The 12792-nt window shown below is 33.1% G+C and overlaps 1 protein-coding gene across 1 annotated transcript; it reads right to left on the bottom strand.

Annotated features, from left to right (window-relative positions):
• Nucleotides 1–951: 951 nt before the first annotated feature.
• LOC110443376 (homeobox protein caupolican-like) lies at nt 952–3599 on the bottom strand. Its single transcript, XM_021487558.1, has 5 exons — nt 3359–3599; nt 2886–3107; nt 2447–2568; nt 1885–2213; nt 952–1633 (listed from the first exon to the last, which is right to left on the bottom strand). Exons 1-5 carry the CDS (start codon nt 3416–3418, stop codon nt 1158–1160), a joined length of 1209 nt encoding a protein of 402 aa, XP_021343233.1. The 5' UTR covers nt 3419–3599; the 3' UTR covers nt 952–1157.
• Between the last annotated feature and the right edge of the window lie 9193 nt (nt 3600–12792).

Here is a 12792-nt window from a genome sequence, read left to right as displayed (position 1 = left end):
CCAACAGCCGATACAGATGTAATTTATGGCTGATAAGGCATTTAGATTGCTATATATCAAAGCTGTTGTCAGGTTTTAATCCAGTTTTGATTCATTTCTGTAGGAGGATAGCATGACTATGGAGATGACGCATGAAACGTAACAAAGAACACACATTCAGGAAACAACAGGCGAGCACACAGTCCTTACTTGTACTCTCCGGCTGGTTCCTGTGGGAGTCTAGGACTTACTTGTACTCTCCGGCTGGTTCCTGTGGGAGTCGAGGAGATTCTGCGATTTTTGAAAGAGGAACCTATTAATATTTACATCTTGACTGGCTGACGTCGAATTAAATGAAATTGTTATTGACTGGAGGGATGCTCCCGGAGTTCGTGCATGTACTGTTTTGGTGAATGTTATTAAAAACATCAATATCTCGTAAATTTGAAAGAAATGATAAGACTATTGTTATCATATTTATAGATATGAAAACTCTTCAAGGAAATCAGATATTTGAAACGTTATAAAGTATGTACAATTATACCTTGTACATTTGAATATATTACAAATCATTATTACATTGTAATGTATATTGAGATGTTTCAGACTGTTATTTCTCATTCTTTGAGAGATACATGTTTTTCTATTAACCCAAACGCCATTAACATTCATGAAAAGTATTAAAATATAATTGTCGGAGTTTGCTTTTAGTTTGTTCAATTTAACTTTTTTTAGCTCAACAGTGTCACAAAACTAGTTTTCGTTGTTTTAATATTCTTACCTGCTTATATTTTTTTTATTAGTGTCCCATATATAAATTAGTTCTGATTCGTGTCAGTGTGATAATAGGAGAATAGTTTTTTTCTATATACAAATATACGTAGCTATTCCGAAAGATACCGATAATATCCGTCTCCCTCTGTGCAGATCTGAACCCAATAAACATATACAATGAACAAGAAAACACAAATATAAAATTAATAATTTATTTGGTGGATCAGGAATATACGTTTGGCAATAATATTTCACTAATATTCAACAAAACATGCGTATAAAATGTAACAGGCAAAACAAGTATGGAGGAAACACATTCCTGTATAGTTAATGTAATCGATCGTCACTGTTACGATTAAACAAAATCCCAATTCCTTCGTCAAGCCAATACACTGACCACTACATCACGAGGCGGTGATATTCTCTGTGGACAGACCGACTTTCTTCACAGTATTTTCGATTTTCTGTGTGTTTTTACCTCCCATAATGTCAGAGATGGACCAGATTCGAGACTTGGGCAGGTCGGGACTCGTACGGGGAGAAATACTGGTTTTTGATAAGTCTGTGTTCTCCTTGTCCGAGTCGTCACTGCCTGACGCGGACGTGTTGTCTTCCTGTTTCATTTGAAAATGTCCAAACTCTTGACTTTGGGTCATCACTGAATATTCATGAGGCGTGTGAGAATGTCCAGACTGGAAAAAGTGGCTGTTCGGGTACACATTTGGGACTTGTCCTGTCATTACAGGACTTGACGAACCGTTCGTATCGTGAAGCTTTGCATTCGTGAATGAAGCGAAGCTGGGTAGAGTTTCGGGTCCGATGTTAGCGGGTTGAAAGGTCATCATGTTGGGCCTCATTTGATTTTTGGATATTTCAGGAACTGCAAGTAAAGAAGAACAATGTTTAGCATTCAGTAAAATAGCTTAATTACTAGGTATCACCGTGCTTCCTACAACAATACATAATAAATACATGTAGTAGTCAAATACATTGGTTTCGCATTTATGTTATTCTGTTTTAAGCAGTAAAATGTATCAACATTTCATAACATTGATATTTAATATAGATATGTAAAGTTTTAAGAAACTTATTTCCAGAATGAGTTAGTTTTCACCACGTAGCGCTGCCTACCTTGACCAAGTCTTTGTGCAAGCTCGTCTTTAGACTCCTGATCATCGCTTGACCGTTCTTCTTCATCACTGGACATGGTCGAAGTGTCCAAACTGCTGTCCAATGACCAATCACCTTTCGTCTCCTTCTTCAGCCTCCTTCTGGCGTTCGCAAACCATGTGGACACCTGAGTCAAGGTCATTTTGGTGACGATGGCCAGCATGATTTTCTCGGCCTTAGTTGGGTAGGGATTCTTTTTGTGCTCAACTAGCCAGGCTTTGAGAGCGCTAGTAGTTTCCCGGGTGGCGTTCTTACGACGGGCTCCACTGAGGTCAAACATAGCAGGGTACCTGGGGATAGACATACAACATTGAAGGAACGTCTCAATATCTATTTACATGTATCTATCAATTTTTATTGTTTTCAGTCAATTACTCAAATTTTATAAAAATGAAAATCAATACTACACAATATATTATGCACTGTACCCCGAGCTTCAACATTTGTTTTGAATGACACTGATCCAGGCAAAAGTCGCTTATTTGGCATGCATATGAAACGTATTAATAGGTTTTAAACTTACATGTAATTGTACATCTGAGAACGGAGCACATTTTCCATTTGTGGGACACTTGTACCAGCCGGAAACGGGGAGGAATAACCGGAAGTAGAAAACATGGATGGATCCCATCGACCACCATGAGCCTGGAATGATAAAAGAACGCTTTGTAGTAAACAACAAATTCTAAATAAATCAATTGTTACAAAGTATATTATATGAACTGTTACTAGTGCATCAAATGTTTATCGTAATTCAATAGAGATACTTAGCAGTGAGATCATCATAACAATCAAAGATCAGAGGATAAATAAAAAGTATCAGAGTCTAATCCTAAATTTTAAAAAGCTAACATATAAAAACAACACCATTGATGAGTTATTATATCTCCAAAGTGTGATGCCAGTGATTTAAAAATAAAATAGAAATACATATTCCTATTATTAATAGAATCAGTGCTTACCAGTGGGTTTGTGACATGAGAGACGAGTGGGTTTGTGACAGGAGAGGCGGCGTCTAGGCCATACTGAGGGGGGTACATCCCGTGATAGGGCGTCTGTGGGGAGGGGCTGGACATGTGTGGTATCCCGATGCTGTCCCGGGACTCGAGACTTTGGTAACACCGACAGAAGATCCTGCCTGTGAATGGATCTGCTGATGTGGGACACAGTGGTTCAGAACATACCTGTAGGGATACAGAGTAAAGGGGTTACACACGATTACACAATTATGTCAATCAATCATTAAAAGGTTCTTGTTTTTATTAAAATTATTATACACTTTATAGTTTTGTCCAATACTGATTTTCTACGTGCATGGATATTAAAGTTATTTTAAAAGTTATTTTTTCTCTAAAATAAGAATTTTGTTATTAATGTTAATTTCATGAATTAATTAAAGTACTATTTATATAGAACTTTGTGGTGATTTACATACCATGTGTTCTGGTCGAGCTGCGGCGGTCATCAAATGAGGACTTTCCTTTCCCAGAGACATCGTCTTAGATAAGTTAAAATCCAACAAACATGTAAATAAATCCACAGAAAATGTCTCACACAGTTTTTTTTTTAAATATCCAGTTAACTAGAAGTTAAGCTTAGGTACGACCTTTAAAGCTTATCTTCACACTTGGTTTGTTGACTAACACTGGTTCGTTGACATGGATTGTTTTGTCAAATTTTTGGGCTGATCTGTATTTATAGCTAAACCGACATGGTAAATTAACTCGCACGCGCTCTCTAGGCAACCCTATGATTTCAGTTCTGCATCCGGGCTTTCTGATTGGTTGATTTCGAGTATCGGTGATGGAGCGATAGATTACATGTATAGGACATCAGAATAAATCTGGATTTATCATCAGATTGGCTTGAGGGGCTAAAAACAGGTGTCGGACAGAATAGAACAGGATTGCAATATGTGTACGGACAATGGCCAGTGGCAGGCACCGTCGGGTAGTGGTCAACAATAGGCACGGCTTACAGTCCCCGGTGTGGCTCAAGTCGCCCGACCCCCGGGGGACAGCTACCCTGTGATAGATGTACACACACATATTAACCGCCGGATTGATTTCAGATAAGATATATATTGGCTCAATTTAGAAATATGAATTTATCATTTCGCTACCATTGCTGCTTACCTGAGCAATTATCTTTTCATTTCATCACAGATTGGCTGCGGGTCTTGTTCGCCCGATTGCCATTAACGATCATTGGTTTTGTTAGAGAGTCATAAAATATCAGATACTCGCCCGATAAATAGTGTATACATGGATAATTACTTCACTGACACCAATAAAACAAGACCATGATTACAATTTATTAAGAAATCTATACATTGGATTGTCAGACATTGCTATGACAGGCTGTTTGACCTGGTCATAAACGTTAACATGGAGTTTTTTTATAGAAATCTTGACACGGACACCAGAAATATTTATTATTACAAAACATAATCTGTTTATATTCTTATCTTTATCAACGATCTAACATTTTTTAAATAATGAAGAGTGTATTTTGTGTCAATCAAATATATCAGCTCTGTGATTCCCAAGGTTTACTTTTTGTTCACAAATTGAATTGATTTTTAATATAGAATATTTATACATAAAAATACATGTAATAAAACATCACGTGCATTTCTATCTGATATTTCGATATTACTGATATCCCAATATATCGAGGCTTTATGCGAGGAAATTCATTTTGAAATTGAATACGATTTCAATACATTTTTATTTTGTATTTTGTATAGAAAGTGTCTTATGTATAACTTAATCAAAATGACAATGCATAGACTGTCCTTAGTATTTCAAAATCATGTTTAATACTAATTTTATATTTGTACATCATATTTGTTTTCTTTTATTAAACGATTAATTGTTGCATGACGTTAGAAAATGATAACAAATAAATAAAAAATGAAGAAAATCGCTTAATAATAACAAAAAATAACCAAACAAAAGATACGTCCTTGTGTGTTGTAAGGAAAACGTAAAGTTTGTACATGTACATATGTATTTAGGTATTCCCGGTACAAAGATTCTTGGTACATGTATACTGACATTTTAAAAGGCTTTCAACTCATACTGAAAAAAGTGTTAATCTACAGAAATTTATAAATAAACGAGACAAATAAAAAATACTTTTCACATCATCGTATTAATACACGGAACTTAGAATTACAATGACCGATCGCATTTTTTCTAAACTGGTAAGCATACTTCTATATCTACTAAAGCTTACATCAGTCCCATAACTGATACAGGTTACATAACTTCTATAGCTATTATAGCTTACATCAGTCCCGAAACTGATACAGGTTACATAACTTCTATATCTACTATAGCTCACATCAGTCCCATAACTGGTACAGGCTACTTAACTTCTATATCTACTATAGCTTACAGCGGGCCCAGAGCTGATACAGGTTACATAACTTCTATATGTACTATAGCTTACATCAGTCCCATAACTAATACAGGTTACATAACTTCTATATATACTATAGCTTATATCAGTCCCATAACTGATATAGGTTACATAGCTTCTATATCTACTATAGCTTACATCGGTCCCATAACTGATATAGGTTACATAGCTTCTATATCTACTATAGCTTACATAAGTCCCATAACTGATAAAGGTTACATAACTTCTATATCTACTATATCTTACATCAGTCCCATAACTGATACAGGGTACATAACTTATATATCTACTATAGCTTATATCAGTCCCAAAACTGATACAGGTTACATAACTTGTATATCTACTATAGCTTACATCAGTCCCAAAACTGATAAAGGTTACATAACTTCTATATCTACTATCGCTTACATCAGTCCCAAAACTGATAAAGGTTACATAACTTCTATATCTACTATCGCTTACATCAGTCCCAAAACTGATACAGGTTACATAACTTGTATATCTACTATAGCTTACATCAGTCACAAAACTGATACAGGTTACATAACTTGTATATCTACTATAGCTTACATCAGTCTCAAATCTGATACAGGTTACATAACTTCTATATGTACTATAGCTTACATCAGTCCCATAACGGATACAGGTTACATAACTTCTATAGCTATTATAGCTTACATCAGTCCCGAAACTGATACAGGTTACATAACTTCTATGTCTACTATAGCTTACATCAGTCCTATAACTGATACAGGTTACATAACTTTTATATCTACTATAGCTTACATAAGGCCCATAACTGATACAGGTTACATAAATTCTATATCTACTATAGCTTACATCGGTCCCATAACTGATATAGGTTACATAACTTCTATATCTTCTATAGCTTACATCAGTCCCATAACGGATACAGGTTACATAACTTCTATATATACTATAGCTTATATCAGTCCCATAACTGATACAGGTTACATAAATTCTATATCTACTATAGCTTACATCGGTCCCATAACTGATATAGGTTACATAACTTCTATATCTACTATATCTTACATCAGTCCCATAACTGATACAGGGTACATAACTTATATATCTACTATAGCTTATATCAGTCCCATAACTGATACAGGTTACATCACTTCTATATCTACTATAGCTTACATCGGTCCCATAACTGATATAGGTTACATAGCTTCTATATCTACTATAGCTTACATAAGTCCCAAAACTGATACAGGTTACATAACTTCTATAGCTATTATAGCTTACATCAGCCCCGAAACTGATACAGGTTACATAACTTCTATAGCTATTATAGCTTACATCAGTCCCGAAACTGATACAGGTTACATAACTTCTATAGCTATTATAGCTTACATCAGCCCCGAAACTGATACAGGTTACATAACTTCTATATCGACTATAGCTTATATCAGTCCCATAACTGATACAGGTTACATCACTTCTATATCTACTATAGCTTACATAAGTCCCATAACTGATAAAGGTTACATAACTTCTATATCTACTATCGCTTACATCAGTCCCAAAACTGATAAAGGTTACATAACTTCTATATCTACTATCGCTTACATCAGTCCCAAAACTGATAAAGGTTACATAACTTCTATATCTACTATAGCTCACATCAGTCCCATAACTGGTACAGGCTACTTAACTTCTATATCTACTATAGCTTACAGCGGGCCCAGAGCTGATACAGGTTACATAACTTCTATAGCTATTATAGCTTACATCAGCCCCGAAACTGATACAGGTTACATAACTTCTATGTCTACTATAGCTTACATCAGTCCTATAACTGATACAGGATACATAACTTCTATAGCTATTATAGCTTACATCAGCCCCGAAACTGATACAGGTTACATAACTTCTATAGCTATTATAGCTTACATCAGTCCCGAAACTGATACAGGTTACATAACTTCTATGTCTACTATAGCTTACATCAGTCCTATAACTGATACAGGTTACATAACTTTTATATCTACTATAGCTTACATAAGTCCCATAACTGATAAAGGTTACATAACTTCTATATCTACTATAGATTACATCAGTCCCATAACTGATACAGGGTACATAACTTATATATCTACTATAGCTTACATCAGTCTCAAATCTGATACAGGTTACATAACTTCTATATCGACTATAGCTTATATCAGTCCCATAACTGATACAGGTTACATAAATTCTATATCTACTATAGCTTACATCAGTCCTATAACTGATACAGGTTACATAACTTTTATATCTACTATAGCTTACATAAGGCCCATAACTGATACAGGTTACATAAATTCTATATCTACTATAGCTTACATCGGTCCCATAACTGATATAGGTTACATAGCTTCTATATCTACTATAGCTTACATCAGCCCCAAAACTGATACAGGTTACATAACTTCTATATGTACTATAGCTTACATCAGTCCCATAACGGATACAGTTTACATAACTTCTATATCTACTATATCTTACATCAGTCCCATAACTGATACAGGGTACATAACTTATATATCTACTATAGCTTACATCAGTCACAAAACTGATACAGGTTACATAACTTGTATATCTACTATAGCTTACATCAGTCTCAAATCTGATACAGGTTACATAACTTCTATATCTACTATAGCTTACATCAGTCCCATAACTGAACGTCCATTACTTCTATATGTTACAGTAATGTTTTTACAGCAAATAATTATTTCCATTAATTAATTGGAATAAAACCAGTTAACTTTATACAGCAACTTGTTAATGAACGGGGCTAAAAAAGTATTTTACAGCAATGTATTAATGCATGGGATTAAAAACAGATTTGTTACAGCAATATTTATATGATTTGAACTAAAAACAAAACGAAATTACGTTTTAAACAATATAATAATGAAAAGAACTAAACACGGTTGCGTTTAACATGTAATTTACAGGAATAAAGGAATTGGACTAAAATAGTTACATTTTATGCAGTGTATTTAGTTACAGCAATTTATCAATGTTTCCATTTTACAGCAATTTTCATGTACACTATGTATCAAGAAAATGGGCTAAAGCAGTTACGTTTTACAGCATTGTATATGATTTTGACTAAAACTCAATTACGATTTTATAAATTAATTTATGAATTCGACTAAAAACGAATGCGTTATACAGCAATTTACATGTATTTAGTAAATGGACTAAAATAGATACATTTTAAGCAATGCCTTTAACTACAGTAATGTATTAATGAACAGGACTTAAAACAGTAGCTATCCACAGCAATGTATTAATGAACAGGACTTAAAACGGTAGCTATCCACAGCAATGTATTAATGAACGCGACTAAAAACGGTTGCATTTTACCGTAATTTAAATGTATCAAGAAAATGATATAAAAAAGTTACATTTTACAGCAATTGTTTTTAAATACAGCAATTTATTTTTGAACGGGACTCGAACAGTAGCATTTAAAATAATTTTATTAATAAATGGAACTCGTACAGTACCGTTTTATAGCAATTTATTATTGAATAGGACTAACTATTACGTTTTACAGCAATTTATTATTGAACAGGACTATAGCTATTACGTTTTACAGCAATTTATTATTGAACAGGACTATAGCTAAAACGTTTTACAGCAATATATTAATGTGTTTAATTACAGCAATTTATTAATGTGTTTAATTACAGCAATTTATTAATGTATTTAATTATAGCAATTTATTAAGAAATGGAACTCAAACAGTAACGTTTTACACCTATTTATTAATGAACAGGACCAAAACTGTTAGGTTTTCATCAATTTATTTATTTACAGCCTATTCGGACTATAATACTTATGCTTACGTCACTATTTAGATAAGGTAAGGCAATACCAATAACTTCCATACTTTTATTTTATTTTTCCTATTTTCGTTTTGAACTTTTATAACTACTCATATTTTTCGTATATTAAAAAACATTGTTCATTTCTTTGTGATACCAAGTGGTATTGGTATGTATATCTTATTGTTTCATGGCGACTTATTAACTCTGTTTTATGTTGTGATATGTAAATTTTCATGTTCCTTTCTTGATAAAGGGGCGTTTTTTCTGCACTGTCGCTATTACTTCTTTCTTTGCCAATATCACATTGAATAGATATACTTCTTTTTTCAATAGCAGAAACTTACATATCATAATAGTCAAATATGAGAAAATATCTTATTTTATTGAAATATCAAACATTTTTTTCACCAGATTTCGATGTAATTTTTTCCAAAATTGTCGAGTGGTTTATGATCTGCTTCCTAGTTTTTTTTGTTTTTTTTTTAATTTTAATTAATTTCCACTTAATACTATCAGTTATAAATTTTGAACAACACGTACACTGATTTCTATCACATCTTCATTAAAGGTATAATCGTATACATTGTATTTATCGTAAGTATTAGAAGATGTCATAAGGTCATGAATATAACATTGTCTGTCTGAATGCGAAAATCCGTGCATACGTGAACACAGATGTACTCTGATGTCTCGGTATCACTATGAGAGACTTAAAACGTGCAAGTCTTACACCCTTTTTTTAGTTTTGTAAATGAAAACGAATAAATAATTTCGCATCAGAATATTTAAATGCCAAACTGACGTCCTACATATTTATATTATAATGTGTTTATTAACAACGTTTGTACGGGTATTGTATTAATTAGATTAAACAATATTTTATTCAATATTTACAACAATGGTCATACAAAATCACTTGAAATCGCTGAATAAGGATTTAACAACAAACTCGTATCTTATGAAAGTCATCTCCCTTATGGGACATATAAAGAGCAAAAAAATGTAATTACTATTGTCATTGTTTTGAGACAACAATATGTAAAATAAAATAAAATAATATCATATTCTACCGACGTTTCATAGGCTTGCTATTTATCTCATGAAAGGCATGTCATTTCAGGGATGTTCTGGACTGGAGCCCAGCTGGACATTTTCATCACAACCTGTTTTTTTACAGCGGTATATATACGTTACGTTTTATAGTGATTTTGTATGACTTAGCTCAATTGCTCTCCAATATTTTAATTGGTATAAAGGTATTAATTCTTTATACACAATTTTCAAACCTTGTTATATATGGACAGTATGTTTTATGTTTAAAAATGTATTCTTTTTGCGAATTGTTTTCGATTTATAATGCAACTTAAACGATGATTATGATTTTGAAACATTATTGTCTAGATAAGTTATTTAGTCTTTATAAAGCCATGAACACAGGCATAATTTATCACCTCATCTTCCCCTTCCTAATAATACAAGAAACCACCCTACATAAAACCCTTCCGTTGTAGTACAAAGAAAAAGTTAAAATTAATCAGTTATACCTTGTACAGTTTTATCAAAATTCATGAAAATTTAGATGACAAAATTGTAATTGGAGAAACTTTAAATAACGAAATCAGCCTACGGTCGTCATCCCTTTTTCTCTTTTTTAAGTCCTTTCTAACACCGCTCAATGTGTTTTGTGTTCATTAAAGGGCGTTCACGGTCCTTTACACAAATCATTGTTTTGACCACAAGAAAAGGATGTTATTTCATCGTAATTGTGAACAGAGAAATACATCATTTTACCGGTACATTTAAAAACAGTGTGTTTATTGAATTTATTATGAAACACACCTTTACGCCATTAGCTGGGGACAGGTGTGGTTGGTGTGGTTTGGTGAGTGAGGACTGCGTTAGAGACTTTGTTAATATCTACTTGTAATTTTACGTGAGTTGATCTTCATCGAGCTCCACGGTTCCTACCCTGTAATTTGTGAGGAAGTGAGACCGGAAAAACGTATTCATTTATCAATTTTGGCAGATTTGTATCTTTTGGTATCCATCATGTTTTGTAGTAAATCTTCTTCGCTACAACACGCCGTCGGCTACTGTTAATATATTTGGATGAAAATGAAGGCTTGAAATATCACGCTTGACTTCGTTCGGATCAGCAACAGCCGTAAATCAGGAGGCGTGTTTTCGAATTGCTGTCATGTGTCAAAAATCGATTTCAATACAGAATTGAAAAATTAGCTATCACTTTCTACTGGTCTATTATGTAGAGCACCTGTAAAGTAAGATTGCTATCGACTAAGTTAGACGGGACGTGTCCTCGCTATCTCGCCTCTTTGTGACCTCAGAACCTCGGAAAACTTACGGGGATTCGTGTTTAGGCTGATTATTCTTATACTAATATTTCAGTACTGAGTTCTACTGAGCTTTTGAGAAGTTAAATTTTGTCTGGTATTTTCCCTTATTGATCACCAAATTGCGGATTCTTTAACAGTCGTTATATAGAATATAGTGAAATTTCTTAAATTGTAAAACAAGGGACAAATTTGTATTTCAGCTCAAATATGAAAGAAAAGATACTGTCTTATCAAAAGTAAAATTAAAAAATAAATAAAAATAAAAATATTAAAGATGAAGAGCAAAAATGTCATTTTCTTGCTTGCACGTTACAGAAAAATAAGGGGATACATTTCTTTCAGTTGACTGGTCTAATTTCTGCTAACAGAAATCTCGGATTCTTATAACTTTAAATTGTTGAAAATCTTCAACTCTAATTCTTTAAAAGAAAGCTTAAAGTAAACTAAATTTCTTTCCTGATAACAAAATTGTATTGACATCATTTAAATAGAATCTTGACTTTAAAAAGGAAGAAAACTACACAAAACGTTACTGTCTATGGCGGATTGTTTAAATACACCCTGTGGTATATAATTTATCATCGCGATTTATTGTATTTTTTAATGATGCATTATTTTGAATCATAGCATCATTGTATGAATATATCTTCAACTTTCGAACTAATAATTGACAATACCTCATTACAGAAAGCAAAAATAATTCTGATTAAAATTTATTTCTATTTTCAATCTTAATCTTTAATTGACAAGTCAGTGCGTTCGTACTGAAGACCATTAGACACACAAAGGAGAATATGGATTTCGTTTGTTTGTGTTAGTAGTTTAATATTTGGGGATACTAACGCGAAAGTTCGATTTACCAACCTCGAGGTTTCCACTGATAAACCTGTAATATCGATATTCAATTTACTAACCCGAAAAAAAAAAAGTTTTTTCTTCGTGGCCCTAACGCTCTTCCGTAACATATTCCTTTGTACGCTTCAATTAAATGTCAATTAGAAATCGAAATAATTTTTTAGCTTTACATTTAAAGTGATTACAGAAACAAGGCCAGTATAAATATATAAACAACAGATAGGGATGTCCGCATTTAGTTTTAAAATAAATGTATGATGAGACTAATTTCAAAAACACAGACTTAAATATTATTTGGAAATCCGTAGAATGTAAATTGTGGATTAAGACACCAAGAGGCATATTTTATAAATATTATATCTGATTTTAACACCGATATATTT

Source organism: Mizuhopecten yessoensis, unplaced genomic scaffold (genome assembly GCF_002113885.1).
Source record: "Mizuhopecten yessoensis strain PY_sf001 unplaced genomic scaffold, ASM211388v2 scaffold1961, whole genome shotgun sequence".
NCBI classification, from domain to species: domain Eukaryota; kingdom Metazoa; phylum Mollusca; class Bivalvia; order Pectinida; family Pectinidae; genus Mizuhopecten; species Mizuhopecten yessoensis.
This window is presented reverse-complemented; position numbering and strand designations above follow the sequence as displayed.